Source organism: Pithys albifrons, chromosome 12 (genome assembly GCF_047495875.1).
Source record: "Pithys albifrons albifrons isolate INPA30051 chromosome 12, PitAlb_v1, whole genome shotgun sequence".
Taxonomy (NCBI): domain Eukaryota; kingdom Metazoa; phylum Chordata; class Aves; order Passeriformes; family Thamnophilidae; genus Pithys; species Pithys albifrons.
In genome coordinates, this window is record NC_092469.1 from 14,257,416 (window position 1) to 14,276,968 (window position 19,553).

The following is a 19,553-nucleotide window of genomic DNA, read 5'->3' on the forward strand; positions in this document are numbered from 1 at the left end:
GGGACCAGTTTCCCCAACTGAGGTGGAGATCTGCAGGAACAAACAACGCCGTTACCTCCTGGTGCAACCCTGGGATCAAACAACAGCAGCAGATCTATAACCCAGCCACCCTGAAGACCACCTCCATCATCTCAGTGTTAACAGAGGACACTGGGAGTCATGACCATGCAATGACAGGACAGTGATGACTCGTCAAGGTCAGTGCAATGGTAGCAAATCCTTGTCCTCCCTTTCCTCTGGTTTCTATTTCCAAAGAGTCAGCTCCCATGTGCCTCAGTGTGACTTACAGCTAAGCTGTGGTAGAGAGGATGCAGCAAAAAGTAAGGACTTTCTCCTTTGGTAGCCACCTGGGCTTCTATCACAGCTGCTTCTGCTGACCCACCATGTGTATTTGCAAAAATAAAACACAATTTGAGATGTGCTCGGCAAGTCAGAGTTGCATAACAGTTTGTTTCCCAGAGGCTTGGATGGATGCTCAAAATGTTCATGGTCACATGGCAATTACAAAAATCCCTGCCTCCTCTTTTCATTAACTCACACCAGTGAGTTAACCCTGTAGAGACTACAGTGACCTCCTGTAGCTTCTAAAGACAGCAACACCTGAAAGTACTGGCAGCTATCGGTCCACTTATACAGCAAAGCTCCTGCACAAACACTACTAAGCCACCTGCTCAGAAAGCCTTTCCAAGACTACTATCCCTGCACTAGCTTTCTAACTTCTGGAAGCAACCATTTCCTCCAGTCACTTGTCACAAGGCTTTGATTATTTCTATGTGCTCCCAGCTATCCTGGGCGATGGGTGGGAAGAAGAGAGCAGCCACTGTTGGCCATCAGATCAGAGGCAGAGGGGTCCCATCTCTGGGGGCCTCTCCAGCAGATGTACATGGCAGTGCAAGGAAGGTGTCTGACCAAGCTAAAAGCTACAGAGCTGTCACCACAGAGAAGGTTGTAGAAGTCAGTGACAGTGGATTTTTAGATTCTATATTTGATAAAGAGGGGAAAATACTATCATTTGGTGTAAAGGTACTCATGTGCTGGAGCAGGGGGGAGACAAACAGAAGCAAAATTCCAAATGTGAAACCAACTCTTCCATAAATAATGGAATAAAAGGAAATCAAAATATTGATAATGCTGGACAAAACAGAAAGGGAGAGATCCCTGTAGTAACCCACTTACATTCAATCCTAGAGCAAACTGTGTAACATTAAAACAGCCATTTAGGATGGTTTCCAGTCAGAACTTGAGGCCAGGCCACACTTTATGTCTGTTCATCATTGCATGGAGTACCAGAACTCTGTACTGTGGGCAGCCAGACCTACGGAGGTCACCTCAGTGCACTTCAGGAGCTCAGGAGCAAGTTAAGCTGGTTGTGGAGATACAGCCCCACTGTAATGAAACAGGAGCCTGGGGAAACACACCAAAACCAGCTTGACACACTGCAGGATGTTCTTAATGTTCTGCTGGTCAGCTCCCACTCTCTACAATATTCCTACTGCTCTGACTCAAGCTCTTGGTCACATCATGCTGCTGTCAGCTACAGTGGTGTGAAACTGCCATTGTTCTGACACTGGGGGCTCTTGGCCTTAGATGGGCTACAGGAGTAACCAAGAAGAAACATGGTCCCCTTCTTTGGAAACAAAAAAATTAGTTTACTTATTTTAAAAGAAAGCAGAGGTTGGGATTATTCTAGGGTTTACTTGAAGATGAGAAGGGATTTTGCACTGCCCAGATCGCAGGCATTCTTTATCTCACACCATGCAAATATTTAGTATCAGAGCTCTGGTTGATGAAAGGACATGGGGGCTGGCTTGCATAAACAGGAAAGCAAAAGATTTTCTGTCCCTGTGTGCAGTAGAACTTAGAAAGTCCATTTAAACCTGCCAGCCTTATGTCCAGGCTCACAGATGACACTTGAAGGTGTAAGTCCAGGTTAGAGAAAGAGATTGGCATTTACACAATTAACCTTGGGCTGAATTTGGCCTCCTTTCCACAGAGCACCATTGTATGCTTCAGGTCAATATGTGAACTGACAGTGCTCCAACACCTCTGTTACTCCCCAAACTTCATGTGCAAGGTGCTCACTTACCTACAATACCCAATTCCTCTGGACGCTGCAAGGACACACACAGAGCGCTCTCGATGTCGAGCCCTTGCAGCAGAGCTCAGCTTTAGGCAAGTTCCTGCTGCCTGCCAGGAGCTCACAGGGTAGAAATGCTTTGTGCAACATCCTCTCCCAGCCTCACCAGAAACCCAGTGTCTTCTCTCTTGGTACGTGGAGCCAGATGAGGCAGAGACCTGCCGAGTGACCTCATTTAGGGAGGAGGAAGAAGAAAATGAAGAGGAAAGGAGGTTCTCACTTATCACTTGCCACTGGCTCAATGATGAAAATGCCATCAGAGAACAGCATAGGATCTCTTTGCACCTTTGCCCTCTCGCTCTGGAAGTTGTGGGAGAGAAGAGAAAGGCATTCTTGGCGAATGGTGTCCACTCTGCACCACTTCAGAAGATTATCTGCCTGGTTCTTTTCCTGCAGGCACAGCTGGTGCACAGCCTGCAGCCACAGGGAGAGACAAACCCAGCAGATCATTTAATGAGCCACATATTTGCGGGAGCAGGAAAGCACCTGGGGAGGAGGAGCAGCAGCTCCTCAGCAAGGGGCTGACCCTGAGCCACAGAGTTCCAGCTGGATCAGAGGATCGCTTGTTATTTGTTGGCACAGCAGGTAGTTTTACACCACACGTACAAGCTCAGGAGAGATTCTGAAAGCCAGCAACCCTCAAGACAGTCTCCTGGCTCAAAGCCTCTGCCACATTAGCCACCTTAACTAGCTTTTCCTACCACAGAGCTGCTCAAGGGAGGGAAGAAGAAGCTGGGTTTCAGCTGCAGGTTACCAGGATATTTTTCTTCTTCCCTTTTGGACCTGCAGGGATAAGCAAACTCCAGCTGTTCTGTTCCCTACACTGCCTTCTTCCACCAGAGCATCTCAGAGCACTCCTTTACTTCGTAGCTGCAGAAATCATTGTAGTGTTTAAAGATCACAAGAGATGAGTCAGAGATCAGAAGGGAGCACTGCTATGGATCAATTGCTTCCCAGCTGGCAGGTTCCTGTTCCACCTTCACGGTCCAGTCCCCTGGCCAGGAAGAACCAGCAGGTGACAACTGGGGGACAAGTGAAAGCTCCATATGGAGCAGATCGAGGCAGTGCAGTGTAAGCAGGACAGAGATCATCACCCAGCCAAGTTCAAACACAATTAGAAAGGAAATACAGTCGTGGACATCACCAGCTGCACACAGACAGAGCCTCGGGCAAACACTGTCACCAGCACCAAAAATACTCGCTTTGGCTGGTTCCCTGTGGAGTGCAATGGGAACTGTTTCTCCATGGCTGACCTACAGTGCTGGACACAAGGAGGGTTTTCAGCCACTGAGATGGGCAACTCAACTCAACAGACAATGATTCCACCTTGAATCCCAGAAAGTCCTCCAGGAGGGAAACAGAGCAAACTCCTGGATAGACCTTCTCATCATCCAGGGCTTTTTGGGTTCCACCCCACTGCAGGGTTCTGCATTACCTCCCCTCAAGAAAAAGTCCTCTCTGCTCTGAGATCTCAAAAGCTGCTCATCAGAGCAGGACAGCAACCTTGGAGCCACAACCATCCCCAAGATTGCAAGTCAGGAAGGACTGGTCAAATCTAAGACACAAACTGGCATGAAAGGAAATGTAACTGGGAAAAGATCAGGTTGAAGTTAACTGTGGGGAAACCTGGCTGCTTCTGAGGGGAAAGAGGACCACTCAGGGTCCAGGCTGAGACAGGTAGATGGGAAGAAATGGGAAAGGAATGGTCCAGAGAAGGTCATGAGATTTTCTTTTAACACACTGAGCTTGTATGGAAGTCAGACACTGTGTAATTAAATAGAGAACACTGGAAAACTAGTTTTGGCCTGCAAGGCATTTCTGACCTAATTACGTTGAACTTTATTTGCTCAGAAGCCCTTAAAAAGTGCTGCAGTTTGAGGCAGTTTCCTGATCAGCTCTGGGTTCAAACTAACTCCTTTATACCCACATCCATCCAAGTCTGAAAAGTCACACAAGGACTCCCTGAATCACCCAAGCTTTTCAGTGTCATTTTCAATCCATCCCCCTGGGCTGTAAGCGCTTCTTTACTGCCTGAAAGAGGAATTTCACAGCTTCCCCAAAGACACCCTTTGAAGAACCAGCCCCAGCTCTCACCACCATGAAGACACAGGTTGCTCAATCCCAAATGCTGCTCAAATCCAAGCCCTGTGCTGCTCTGCCTTCCCTGTAGAACCCTCCACCTCCAAACTCCCTATCCTCTAAGAAAGGGTAGAAATACCTCATTGTGCTGGAAACCGGGACAGTGCAGAGCAATTCACCATCCTACAGCAGGATGGGTTCAACTATCAGGGCCAACAAAGCCCCCTGCCCTGCACAGCACTGGAAAGGAACCTGCCATCTTATCAAAGCTGGAGCAGAAGGAACTGCAGAGAGTGTCAGAACAGCTGTGCTACCTGAGCTACATGAAGTCCTACTCAGTGCAGTCCCAGGTAGCAGGTGTTGACACTCTCAGCCTCATGGACACTGTAGCCCAGGGATTTCTGGACCACAGTGCTTTGTGGCTCCACAAACATTAATTTACTCTCTGAGGAAATCCAGTCATTACAATCAACCCTTCCCCTCCAAAACATCATCCTCAGCTGGAGTATAGATGGAACTGGAATGGGAAGTGCTGAGCTCCATTTCTCTGAAGCCCAGGGACACATGCCCTGATGCCAGGGATGGTTTAATTGTCCTAAACCATTCAAAGGCACCAACACCCTGCTGAGGTCATGTTAGTTTTACCCTTGGGCAGTGGATCTCGCTGAAATGCATCTTTCAAACCCACCTCTCCTTCTCCCGATCCTCCCTTTCCTGAGTAGCAAAAGCCTTCCACTGGAAGCGGGCTATGACACTGCTCCTGTTGTGGATCATCACGGTGCTGTGGTTTGACAATGAGAGGTAAGTCTTGTCAACTGTCACAGAATTCCTGTCCAGCCTGATGTGGACATTCACCGCTGAGCCATGAAGGCTTGTGTGGGTATCTTCACCTGGTACAAAGCAAAGGGGAATCTTTGCTGAGCTCACTTGCTGAGAGAAACATAAGGAACAAAGGAAACCAGGTAACAGAAGAAAAGTGCACAGCTTTTAGCTGTATGAGCAGTTGCACAGATCAGTACATTTATCACATCACCCCAACTGCTGTGTGTGTACAGTGTGGGGATGTCCTGGACACCCCCTTAAGTACCTTATTTCTGGTGTGTTTGTAGAGATTTGTCCCCAAGGTGACAGTATTTACAGTGAGATTAGTCAGATGTGGTCAGGTGGCCCACTCAGGTCACAGGGAATTCTGCAACAAAGTCATTCAGGTGACTCCGAGAAGCCCCATTCAGTCATGGCTTGCCCAGGGACCCCTGCAGGCATTCCAGGAGCTCCTGTCTCTCCTGACAAGGATGCCTGGGGGCATGTGGGCAGAAAAGAGAGTTCCTCTGGATCTGGCAGGAGGGGATACAAGTGAGGAAACACAACCCAGTGCTCTACAATGTTCAGTGTGACAAACCACTACAAAATGAACACCATGAAAACTATCAGCTCCCTGTCTAAACCTACAGCCACATCAGTCTTGAAATCTTTGGGCTTGTTCTGATCTCAAAAACTAAGCTGAGCATTTGAAATTAAATAAAGAAAGGCAGAAAAAAAAGATGAAAAGTATGGAGCAGCTTCTATATGAAGACTGAATGGGATTCCTCAACTTAGAAGTTGAACGGGAGATAGATGGGAAAGGTTTGCAAAAGCATGAATGGCATAGAAAATGGCAATATGCAAAAATTAGTCATGATTTTTCATCAAACAGGAACCTGAGGGCCTGAAAATTACATTAGTCAGAAATTACACAAAAGCAATCATACTTTTCAAGAGAATATCCCATCCTTTAAAACACACTGCCAGAGGAGGCTGTAGAGGCTCACAGCTATAAATCCAGGGAGCAACTGGACCAACGCTTGGAAGATAAAACCATCAGAAGCTATTAAACAAAGATGAGAATAAAGCCTCCAGCACAGGAAAACGCCAACTCCAGAGCCCAGGAGGGAGGAAGCAGATGCTCTGACTCTCTGTCACGCTTTGCTAAGCATTCCTGACTGCTGCGCTCCCGGGGAAGAGCGGGGGCTGCAGGCACCCCGACACTCCTGGCTGCAGGTGCTGAGGGCTCCATGGAAGGCTGGGGGCTTTGCCAGAGCACCTCATTCCACGAAGGGAAGTAGTTGGCCCAGGCTGGATATATACCCCCACAAACTGCTGGTACAGAAGAGCGGGCACTGATGCCAGTGAGCTGGGAGGAGGATGAAGATCTCTCTGCCAGGCAGATGAACTGACACAGAGAGTGGAGCTGTCGGGGTTGGCTGAGGGCAGCTGCAGACTTCATGTCTTGGGTGCCAAATGAAATGTGACATTTCATTTAAGACTCTTGGTTGTTTAATACATATGTTTAAAAAATAAATCTCTGTACTGTACCAGCGATGCAGCACGAGGCTTTTCACTTGACAGGGTAATGTCCACGGTGTGCAGTTTGGGATGCTCTGCTGCCATGAAAGCACATTTACTGAATCTAGATAGATCTGCCCTATCATTATTTACACAACACGATCTTATTACAGGCTGTCAATTCTCTCATCCTTACATCCTTTGGATATATTTTCTACAGATGACAGGACAGTTCTCTCTATAACCTGAGCAAAGCAATGTCTGGACTTAAAATTCAAAACCAGACTTTTTATATGGCAATAGAGCAGATGCTTTTTGGGTTATGCACAGAAATCCTGAGCAATGCTCTGACACAGCAGAAACACCACTGTGTTTTATCCAGCTGCAGGACTATGGACACAGCTATCTTTGCACATCACGATCACTTTTCACTGCCTGGAAGTAAGAAATTGAGCACTGGGTCATACTCTGTGGGGCCTGTAAAAAGAATGAGAAGGAATTTACAGAAGAGCTAAAACATCTCTCTGAATTCTTCTAATACTACATGATCAGCCTGGTGCAAGAGGGAATACTGCTCAGAGCAGCACAAATTGTTCTTAAATAGAAAGATAAACGTTGTTTAGCCTGAAAGTATATCTCAATGAATGGAGGAGCAGACCTTTGAACAAGATTTAAAAACAAATTTCAGGGTTTATGAAGAATGTTTTTCCTAGGATTCAACAACTAGTACTTTCCTTCATCAATTACTGCTCTAAATATTGGGAAACTGGTAGCCAGATTGATTACACTGAAGAGAAATAAACCAGCCTCTGCTGCATTTTCTCTTCACTGAGACATATTCTTCCTCTGTCCCTGTCAGTCCCTCTTTGCTGAATTTGTATTTTAAATTTTTTAGGAGAGCATGACAGTCAAGTTTAGAATTTTTGGCTATTATGGAAAGCAAGTCCAGTTTTATTTGCCCAGTTTGTCAGAAGACTGGGCCTTGCTCTCATCTCTTCCATGAGCACATCTGAATCATTCCCAGGCTAAAATAAACCTCAGAGCATCCTCATCATCATTGCTACAGTTATTGCTGTTAATGATCAGAAGTCACCAGCATGGCCCAGGCCTCAGCAAAGCACCCACTAAGCCCAGGCAGCACATTGCAAGAGCAGGGTCTACCCCAAAGGCATTGCAAGGAATCACAAGACAACAGATGGGAATGAAATGGGAGACAGAAAGCCATGAACAGCCAGAAGTGGTCTACAGGACTGGTTGTGGCTCTTCAGACAGCTCCCTGGCACGTTAAAAGTCAACTCATTTTCAATCATACTTAATTTAATACCCACATAATTGTGCATCCAAGTACATTATTTCCTCTGCACTGTGCTTAGGAAGATCTGTTTGCCTTGCTACAGGATGAAAGACCCTGACATAGGAATATCTGGGAGCCAGCATGGGGGCTTTGTTCTGCCTGGGGTGAAGGAGCCTGCCAGAACATCCTGGAAAGGACACAGAAACCATCAGATGATGAAAGGCAGCTCTGCTGCATGGCCAGGGTGCCATGGGCCATTTTTAATCTTTATTGCTTCTACAGTAATGATACACTGGGGTACCTGCCTGGCTGAAACATTGCTTTTGGCCCATGGGAAAAAACTGCAGGAACTTTCACTCTAATGGTCTGGCAAAGACAGACTCAATATACCACTTAATAAATCAATCACCCTTCAAGCTGCTCTGTTGCTTCTCAGGAGATGCTGATTGATCCACAAGAAAAAGAAGCTAATGAATGGGCAGTTCTTCCCTGAAACACATCCAAAGATAATGGCATTTAAGAACATATTAGTGATCTCCATGGATGATGGAGTAGACAAGCTGCAGTCAAGAATGACCTGCAAAGAGATGGAAACCACATTCTTCCAGAAATCTTTCATGTGCTAAAAATGGGCTGTGTGGGCTCACAGTCTGTTTCTGTACCTGGGGATGAGCAAAACAGCCCAGAGAAGAGTTTTAACTTCCAAGCAACCTTCCTGGCACACCCTCCTCAGTCTGTGCAGTCAACTCTGCAGGTTGCTTTAGCAGGGGTTTTCTCAGGAGGGTGTTATGTAGTTGTGGAGCTATAAAGCTGTGCAAAAAACTTAAAGCAAATGAAGCACGAACTTTATTCCCCTTCATCTACCCTCAAAATGACAGACCATCTGTCTTGAAACACAGGGCCCTGGCGAGGGGGCAAAGGCCATGATCTGTTTGCAAGCAGCAGAATGACCTTATCTAAAACAGTATAAAAATCATTATTACAAGCACTCCTAGACAAGATGGACAGGGGGAAGAAGCGGTTGTTACCTATTAGCTGTTTTGACAAAACCAAGGACTTTGGAGACCAATTAGACTCACCCATCAATCTAATTAATTGGAACTATAAAAGCCTATAACCAATCAGCTGGATAAAACATTAGGTACCAATCCTGCATCTGTGGCAGCACTGCTACTATTACAATGCAAAATCAACGTTTAATTGCACAAACTTCTCCTTACACTTTTTTTTTGCCTACAATATCTGCCTCCCTCAACTCACTTTGAAGTGAGCATACAAGGACATGAAAGGTCAACAAGAGCCAGCCATACTGGTGGAAATTCTCACAAGGAAAGGAAAAGCAGAAGGAGTCCCAGCCACCTGCAACCAGCAGAAAGAAAAATCCCTTTGAAAAGTTTTTAAATGCCTAATAGTCCAAGGCAAAGGTAGAGCATCCTCTTGTAATAACTGCACCATCAGTCTGGCTTACACCTTAAGATAACACAGTAAACAAGATCTTTTAAAACTCATAGAATAAAATAAGTTTCTAACCTTGTGCCAGCACCAAACAAACTGCAAAAATTACATCACTTGGTGCACCACCATGAAGCTCTGGACTCAAAAGAGGCTGTTTCTTAGGAAGCAGAAAGTTTCCCCACTTCTGAGAACTTCTAAGAAGCTGCTACCAATCTGTCTGAGGTTGAAGGAATGGAGAGTTGCATGAAAATGGACAACTCCAGACTTGATTAGCAATGGCATATAGCAGTGGCCATCAGGAGCTTCTGCTGCCATGAATTCAGCTCAATAGTAACTTAACACTGCTCACAGCAGCAGCAGAGCCCCTCCAAACACTCATACAAGACTGATTTCAACCGAAAAATGGTTTTGGTATTCTCACTCAGGTATCCTGCACAACACAAGGATGACTCAGATAAATACCTAATACAGTAGTGAGTTTCTCAGGCAAGTATTGAGCATCCTCCACTCTGGCTGAAGTCAATATAAATGGAAAGCACTCAGGAACTTGTTTGAGTGATCTCAGGAACGTAAAATGCAACACGACAAGAGCTAAACCTCAGTTAAACCCTGCTGCCTATCCACATCCATCGGGGATTTACAGAGAAAAAAAAGGAAAGAAAGGAAAAGGCTTGATCTAAAGACTAAATCAATAGGATTTTCATTTCATTTTTCAAAGAAGTTCCTGGAAGCCTCTGATTGCAATGCCAGCCTTGCCAGACAGATGACAATCCTTGGTGGAAAAGGGCTCTTAAGGAAAAAGAACAGAGCTATGCAAAGGTGGTTGTTTTCTGCAAAGTCTACACAAAAGCACAGATGAGGATCAGAGCAAGGCAGTGGTTTTCTCAGATGATTTACCCTTGTGGGTAGCTGAGATGTTGACAGTTGCTGGTGCATCCATGCCACAGTTCCTTGTTCAGTTTCAACCAGCAATGATCAGTCAGGGCTGGGATTTAAGGAGCTCCCTGCATGTGTACGGTGACCACTAACATGCCACCAAGCCCTTGCACAGTCTTGTGTACTGAAGTAAGCTGATTCAGCCAAGCCCAGCATCAGTTTTACCCAAAGAAAGAGCAGCCTCGTGACACATTTATATTCAGCTGGCAACCCTGTGCTGTTCTGAGCAGCTGAACGGTCACTAATACAGCTCAAAATTCCCTTCAGCCCACTTGCCTCCACTACAGCTTACCAGCATGGCCAAGACACACAAGCTTTGTTTCCCCTGCTGCCAGTCAAGCACACCCAGTTCTCTAGTTTCTCATCCTTGTCTGCTCACTTCCAAGCACTGAAACACGCAGAGGCTTTGAAAGAAATTGTTCCACAAGCAGTTTGCAAAGCAAGTTAAACATTATTCTGTTTAGAAAGGGCTCTGCTTTGAAGGATGCAGAGAGTGCACTGTGCAGTGCCCAGCACTCACCTGTGTCATAGTGCACTGCTGGGGATGCAAAATGATCACCGGCCTGCAGAGGGTGAAATTCCAGTCACTTGCTTGGTGTCGCCAATGCTGAGAGTTCCCATGGCCGGAATGAGAGAAAGGGTTGGGACACCAAGAGACATCAGGGTCCTTGGGGGAAATTTAGGGATTATATTCCCTTTGCAGTCCACTTCAGCTCACTTGTGTAAGGAAGGAAAGAACCAACCAGTCAGCAGAAGACAGAACACAAAGGGTCAGAAACAGCTACTGACTCACTTCTGAGGAGGTCCAGCCCTCAGAAGATCCTGTAGGATAAAATGAGCTCATCTCCCCCATACTCCCCTCATCCAGTTATCTGCAGTGAGACTCAAGTGTCTGACTGCCAGCAGTCCCATCAGTGAGGGCACACGAAGGGTTAAGAGCTGTATGCATGCACAACTTGACACTCACTGCCTCAGGAGTCTCTCTTTTCCTGCCACCTATAAACCTCACCTTAAGAGATAGAAATGTTAGGGCACTACATGTCCCATGAGATTACAGCCTAGGAATTGGATAGGGAGAGTAAAAGCCTTGAAGAGCAAAGAATAATTATTGTTTAATTTGCAGTGTGGTTGTTTGGAGTTTTTTTACCTTGAAAACATCCTGTTCTAGCCTAAGAAAGGGTATAGTCTATCAGCATTTCAATGAAAGTTGCTCTAAGAAAAGGAGCAATCAAACTCTGAATGAGCACAAATGCAGATTAGAACAATACAGTGACATGGAAACAAGACCCAAAAGGAGGATCCCATTTACAGCCTGAAGGACTCAATCCCAGCTAAATGAAATGCCATTAACAGGAGCACATCGAGGGAGCTGAATAGCAGGTTTCTGTGTATTCACCAGCGATGCAGTCTGGGACTCTGGGTCATCATCCAGGCTGGTAACTGCTTGGCCCACCAGACAATCTCTGTACAACGTGTTGGAAATATTTATGAAAATGTGTTGGTGCACTTTGGCTTTAGCAGGAGCAATTAGGATTTGTCGCCAGGTAAACAGCTCTTGGCTGGCAGACACAAAACTCAGCGCTTTAATGCTTAGGGATAGCTCAGCCAAAACAGCTTCTGCCCAGCGGCTGTTGGGCTTTGTGCTCTTGCACAGCCTCACTGAGAAAACAAAAAGTTCTTGGTCTTAGTTCTTTGCTGGTGGTCAATTTTTCACCTTAAACATGTTCTGGGGAGTTTGATGATGATTAGAGGATGCAACACACAGAGAAATAATGAGAACAACTGGAGCAGTGAGCAAGCTGAACTTTGTTCATGTCAGTAGTGACAGCTGATGAAATTGCTGCAGTTTCTGCTCATTAAAGAGCTATTGCTGCAATTAGGGGCCTGACCTGTGCCCATTGCCACTAGTGAGAATATCGCTACTGGAGAAGTCTTGGGCCAGGAATGTTTATGTGCTGGTCCTGAGACTTTGGAGAGAGAGAGAGAGGAGGAAAGACAAGGTCCCACCAGCCCCAGAGCTGGACTACTCTTCATGCTCCTGCATCTGCCCCAGTTCTGCTGCCAGGACTGCTGCAGGGCTCTGCTGGGGCTTGGGAGGATCAATGCCTGGTGTACGAAAAGCACAGAGTTTTCTTTCCTATTTTTTGCCAGAACAGAGAAACTACTAGTTAAGGGGAATCCCTGCCAACACTTCAGCACTGCTTCCCATCTTGTTCCCTTCCTACTCCTGCCCCTTGTCTACATACTCCTGCCCACAGATCATTGGATGGGAATAACACTCCTGAAGGTGACTTTAGGGGTTGCCTCAGAAAGAAGATAAACTTCAAATTATCAGAAGAAGAGGATCCAGCCAAGTTCAGGACTCAGTTTTTGGGACTGAGAAACTGAGTGGAAATCAGCCCCTGCACCTCCTACATCCCCACCCCAAGCTGTACCCACCAGACAGCTCTCCTACCGCTGTACCAGGAGCTCATCATCCCTCACATAGACCTAGTTCTCCAAGACCCAAAGACACAAACTCCATGGTTAAAGTTAACTGCTCTGAATTTCAGCCAACATCACTAAGCTGTTCCCTGAGCCCACAGATAAGAGCTGTGAGGGAGACATCCCTGACACACTGTAATAGCCAAACAAAACCCACTGCCAAGAGATGGAGTTGGCAGGCTAAACTTTGGTCTTTTATCCATTAGTTGCGAGCTGTTCCTTAAGATAATTCCCATCCTGTTAGATCTACCCTTTCAATTAATCACTACTGCTTCCAACAGGCAGAAAAGATAAGGTTTGGAGGGGTTTTTAATAGCTTGTTTTCTTCTGCTTTTTAGCTATGTCCTTTTGTGTGTTTGGTTTCTTCTATGACATCTAAACCTTCACGGTCCAGATCTCCCAAAGGCACCTTGCAAGCCCCAGACACTGGTCTTGCTTTGAGCAGTGAGTTTGCTCCACAAACACAGATGATCTCCAGAGGTCTCACCCAACAAAAGCTATTCTATGATTTTATCTTCTAAACCAGCCCCATTGCTTTTTGCATATATCCCAAATTTCTCATATTTCCTATATACCCATGCATATACCTATGGGCAGATGGGTAGATCGACAGGCATTAGAGGAGCTCAACCTTTAAGAAAGCTCCCAGTGAAGAAATCATGATGACATTCAGATGAACATTTAACACAAAAAAAAAAAATTAAAAAGAGCAAAACCACAGAAACTTCAGAGTATTTAAAAAGAAATATGAATGAAAGTGGGAGTGACGTAATTAGAATAAAATGCTGCTTTGATTCAAAGATTTAAATAATCTGTTTGAAATTTTAAACTGACTTTCGAAGGTTCATCATGAAACACAAGAGATGACTGATGCCCTCAGCTGACAAGAGAAATTAGATCAGCTTTGGCTAACAGGAACAGCACAGGCTGTTCACAACACAGCTCATGTTGGGCATCTGATGAGGGGACCCCTGGAATGCCACGTGCTTGTGGCCTCCCACAGAATGGGCCCATTTGGCTGACAGTGACAGGTAACCATTTCAGGAGGGTGCAAGCCAGCTACTAATGTGCCCCAGCACTCCCCAGGAAAACTGTGAGAAAGCTCAAAGATTGCATCCTGCTTGCAACACTAGAAGTATTTTGGACAAAGAGAGATGAACTACTTTGTCTCTGGGTGATGATTTGGTAACAAGGTTCCCAGTTACCAAGGTTATGAATGAGCAGAGTCTTCTGGGTGCTGTACTTGACTGGACAGATAGAGAAGTCCAGCTGGTCAGGGAAGTCCAAGGCAGACTGTTCATCAATAGCCTGGATCAGCACAATGAATTTTTCTCTATTGGTGATGCAGAGGAGCTGGTGGAAATAATCCTGTAGGAAGAGGAACAGTCTCAGCACAAGGCATTTAGTGCCATCCCCATGGCAGTAAAAAAATGCTGTTTTCTATGCCCCTGACAATAGCATTCAATAATTAATAGTACTTTGTACTGCAATGACCTTCCATTCCAGGAGGATGACTTGGACAGGCCTGTTAACCTGCAAAGAAGAAATAACCCTATTGATTCACCTGCTTTCACAGCACACTGGCAGAATGTGACAAAATTATCTGATACTTTGATTCTGAGGAACCAAAATAGATTAATTTCAGGTAGCAGATTGCAGCAATAGCAGAACCTGCTTTGACCACCACTGCAGACTATTAAAGGCACCACTAAGAGCCCAGTTGTGTCACAGCACTAACTCCAGTCCCAGCAACACAGCAATGCTGGTGGAGCTTGGCAGGGGATGCTCAGGTACATTTTCAAAAGGACTCTGCCACATGCACAATCAACAGCCCATCTCTGCTGAAACACTTACCAAGGTGGATACAATAACTGCTTCAATGCCAGGTGAGTGTGGGGTTCATGTGTACTACCCACCCTTCCCACAGCATCACAGGGACAAGTCTGGGGATATGCATCCTTAAAAAACCATCTGATCCATCTCCCCCCACAGAACTGACTCAGCCATAACCCCAAACTATTCTTTCCAGATATCTGACAAATACTTAAATCACTACAAATTCCAGTCCTGCCCTCAGCAGCCTATTCCAGCTCTGCCCAAGACTTACAGAGGGTTCCTCCTGTGGCAGAATCTCAGTCTCACTTTATATTTCACTGTGGCATCAGAGGACAGAGCTGATAACTTTGCTCCCTGTCTGCTCCAAGGTCTTAATCATCTTTTTCTTCCAAGGTCTCTAGAAGTGACTTGGTGCCTACCTGGACAAGGGTGGGATCAGGAGCTGCAAATGGGAAACCCTCAGACATTCCATCCTACCAGAGCAAACTAAACCCTGCTATTCCCAGTCATTGGCTCGTTCAGGAAGGAGCCAGACTGCCTCCCCTCCAGCTCTCTGGCATTTAGCAGTAGGAAGCTGAATCAAATCACCAAAACCATTTTTCTGTAGGGATGGGCAGCTCAGTCTCCAGAGGTAAGGTGTGGCATTGCTGTGCTGGAAGTATCACCTTGCCCCTGCTGAAATCTGTGGTAAAGCTGCTGCAGCAGGGCCAGGAGCCCTTGCCTCCAGCAGCTCCTGTATTGATAAGTTGATAAAAGCTCTGTCTCTTATCACTCACTGGCTGGCCTGATCTTTTTTCCTCAGTGCTTTTAACTCGTTTGATATTTTTATCATTGTTGAAGCAGCAAGCAGACAATTTGATTTAGGAATTGCACACATTTGGTTAAAGCAAACTCCTTTAACCAAAACCAATTCAGATTCTTCCATGGCTGTGACCTCCTCCTTCCACACTCATCCTCTCCAAGCCTGGGAGGGTCCTATGGCTGCCAGACAAGGCACAGGCACACAGCTACTGCTTTAGCCCAACAGCTAACACCCAGTGCCTACCAACTACCTGCTCAGCTGGGACCTAAGGTCACCCTAACAGCTGCTGTCACATCCAAGATGATGAAAGAATAAAGAAGGATCTTTTTTTCTCTAAGCATCTCAAATATTCACACTGGAAATTGCAGAAGGGCTTTTGCTTCTCCTATTTGGAAGGTAAAAAACCAGGAAGGGAACTGCAGCAAATGACCTACAGAATTGAAGATCACATTTCAGGAGAGCGTTTCATCTTCAGCAAGTCTTTCTGAATTAGCAATTTTGCACTCAATCTTGCAGCCTAAGCCCTCTAAAATAAAAGCTACGGGCAGCCCATGGGAATTTAAAGCACCTATTATCTGGGCACTTCACGTCCCAGACTCCTCAGATCCTCAGAAACTGCATTAGCAAATGAAGAATGCTATTTACCTTTTTTTTGTTGTTATTTTGGCCACACCACTGTAACAAAGGCATTGTAAATCCAATTGAAGGCTGCTGTTCTTATTAAGCCTTGGCATGCTATATTCACTTATCTCTTCCTTCCAGATGCCAGGTAGACAGAGGAGGATGCAAAGAGTTCAGATCAGCAGAGGGATAAAGAGAAAAGAAACTTCAACAGCTGGAGGTATTTGAGGGAAGTAAAAGGAAATTTCCAAGTCATTGTCATTGCTGAGGTGTGAGGGCATCAAGAAGAATGTAAATAAGAGCCCAAGGAATAAATCCCTCCAAAATCCAGCACAGGCAGCTGTTCCCAGCTCCACTGTCAGTGGGTGCACTGGGACTGCCTGCACAGCTCAGGGAAAGGGACTTCTCTGTGTCTGCAGAGGCAAGGTGAGAGCAACGAGGATTTGGCCTCACAGAGACAACCATGACAACAAGAGAGAGCTCTGCCTCTCACCATTCACACCCATCCACGTTGTGTGCTGAGCCCCTTTGCTCTAGAAGGCTGCAATGTGGGGAAGGCTTGACCCAAAGCCCTCCAGAGTGCACTGACCCTTCAGACACACTATGACCCCCCCAAGGCAGGACCTTACACCAAAGTGAATGCAATGTCAGACCAAATGGGGAAACCAAGGACAGAGGGGTGTGCTAGGCAGAAGTTGACTGTCCATGCTGCTGTGAACCCCTGGTCCCTTCAGCTTTATAAAGCTGAATTGTGCTCTCTTGGGGGAAGAGGGTTGCAAATTCTCCACTGCAGCACTGCCCTGTGTTATGAGGGCACTAACTCTGTGACAAAACCCAAGGGTACAGCTGAAACTAGTTTAAAATCTTACTTGACTTTCCAACTGCAAATCCTAAGCAGACTTTAAAACCAGATTTCTAAATAGGAACGGCTCAGTTAGCAAGAAGGTGCATCACTTCTCTGCTTTAAAGATTATTTAGAAGCAGCTTTAGGCTATACATTTTCATGCAAATACGACTTTTGCCTTCAAACAACCCCTCTCTCAAATTCAAGGAAAATACAGATGATTATAGGATGGTTCCTTTGTTCTTGTTCCCCTGTGATAAACAGTAAGTTACAAGCTCTGGCCTCCCAAATATCACCCCTAGCATTTGAATTAGTATCCACTGAAACTAAACCAACTGCTTTTCTCAAATGTTATTTTGTACAATCATAGAATGGTTTTGGTTGGATAAAACCTTCAAGTTCATCAGGTCTAACCATTAACCCAGCACTGCTTTCAGGCTCTTTGCAGACTCAGGCCAGAATTAATTGCTGTCACAGTGACATCAACCTTAATGCCTGCCCAGTACACCAGACTCAGATGTCAGTTTTCCTGCATAACCAATCCTAAATCCTTCACTGATTTCCCTGCAGCAGACAACTTCTAATGAAAAGATTCTTGTGGCATGATGTAACATGGTAAGTCAAGCAGGAAAAGCTCCCTGCTGAAACCATGATTTAAAGGCTGGAAAATAATGGCCATTAAAAGACAGGAGAGACTGGAGAATGAGGAGAATTCCACAGGAGAAAGGGTATCCCTGCTCCTGCCCCCTCAGCTACCAATCCACAGGAGTCTTTGAAATCAGTCACTGTGTTCCAGGTTCATTCTGCACAGGGCAATTTGCCTCCATCCTCTGTCCCTTTTGTCCCTGCAAGAGTCATTTTAAAGGTCTGTTTGGGATAACTTCTGTGTGCTACAAAACATCTAACAGGGCTGGACTGAACTTTAAAGGAGTTAATTTCAGTAATGCAGTAACTCATCGTCCTGTCATCTTTCCTATTAATCAGTGAGCAGTAATTCAGTCTGCACTGAACATCAGGAATGAATTTTGCAAACCTTACAGCCTGAGCTTGTATTGCCTGAAAATATTGTCTTGCTACAGTGAAAAGAACAAGAGGACAGAACAGAATAAGCTGTGATGATTTTATATGCTTCCTGCTTCCTTTCAGATAATCTATTAATAAGCCTGAAGGACACTCAAATGTAAATATTCCTGTCTGTTGGGTATTTGCCAGTCAGTTCCATAATGGTTCCCAATTAGGCAGAAGCTGTCAGACCACAATGCAAGGACACCCAGGAACACAGGGTGGCATGAGAAGACCCACACCGGGCAACTGGAGCCATAGAACAGGAACACGTAAATCAGAAGCAGAAAGAGGAACTAATTGGAAATGTTGCCCAGCAGAAACATTAGCATTTTATATTTATAATGCAAGTGCCAATAAACAAAGAGACACATCAGCTATTCATTTACTTTCTGACAGTCCAACCGTGTGGCACATTCCCAAGTGACTGCAAGACGATAGGAAACTGCTCATTTGTCAGAAAGAGCAGCATGGCACGTGGCATTTCAGCCACTAACAACTCACATGGTCCTTTTATTTAGGGCTCAGTCACAATTTTACTGCCTTGAATCAGGCGTGACGCCGCTGAAGTCAGACTCACCCCAGGGAAAAGCAGTTTTAAAGCAAGAGAATTATATAAACCAACTGCAACATCCACAACCCTGACAGGGATTTGTACCCTGTGGATCATGGAGCAGCTGAGATGCAGAGGTTCAAAGCAGCACTCCTAGGCCTTCCATAACTGAAACAGAGATATTCTGCATGCCAGTGGATGCAAGCCCAATGCAGGTGGATTTTCAGAACCATTTCTCCATGCCTGCCTCTTTGCTAAGGGGTTTTCAAGGTGCTCTGCACCTCCTGCCTGTGCTATTGGTGCATTTCTAGCTGAGCTGCAGCACTTCGGTACTTCGCTGACTCGCAGCTCCATCAAGTACAAGACAAAATGTTCAATTTGTACATAATTCTGATTCTGCAGTAAAAATCCCCACGTGCTTCTTGCTGAGCAGCACACAAACCTATCCTGATGCCCTGCACAACCTCTGCAAGGAGCCCAAAGCCCAGCAGAAACTGCTGGGGTGTTGCTGAAGCTGCGCAGAGAAGTTCTCACTGGCAGAGCTCCCTGTGCTGTACATTCACCAGTTCAAGGGCAAGGCAAGGGACAAAGCATGGGGCATTAGTGCTCTTGTGGGTTATCTCACCCTCCCTCTATCTATGGTGATGTTCACATGTTGCTCTGCCTCTCTAAAGTTCAAGAGCAGCACTTTACCCTTCATGGGCATCAATTTACCTCTTCCACCCCAAAAATGAACACTAATGCATACTATAAATCACATTTTAAAGGCACCTGTGTACTTTTCAAAGCCTACCTCAGTGACATTAAGCTCTTGTGTCACTTGGGTAGTACAGAGAATGGCCCTAGGCCAGCATAATTTTTAGTCTACATTTTAATGATGTTAAATAATTCCTCAGTCCCTCCTAAGGAACAGAGAGCTGGGGAACACAGGGCATTTTCTCTTTAGGTTTCTATATCCATGCTGTTTGAGGATAGGTTAAAGTAATAAAATAACTATAAGCAGCAAAGGAAAGATGAGAAAACAGTTGTGGCCATGGCTCAGTGCTCCCCTCTAACTTTGCCTCTCCAAACAAGTCAGGCAAAGAACTGTGCTAAGAGGTAGCAGGATGCTGGTGGAAAGAGTCAATT

At 45.6% G+C, this 19,553-nt stretch overlaps 1 protein-coding gene across 1 annotated transcript in view; it reads right to left on the reverse strand.

Annotated features, from left to right (window-relative positions):
* Positions 1-2,353: 2,353 nt before the first annotated feature.
* Positions 2,354-19,553, reverse strand: part of HYDIN (HYDIN axonemal central pair apparatus protein) — a 40,500-nt gene continuing 23,300 nt past the window's right edge. Inside the window, 6 exon segments of the mRNA XM_071567880.1 lie at positions 2,354-2,551; positions 2,839-2,920; positions 4,905-5,106; positions 10,744-10,808; positions 10,810-10,864; positions 13,874-14,075. Coding sequence (XP_071423981.1) covers positions 2,354-2,551; positions 2,839-2,920; positions 4,905-5,106; positions 10,744-10,808; positions 10,810-10,864; positions 13,874-14,075 — 804 coding nt within the window.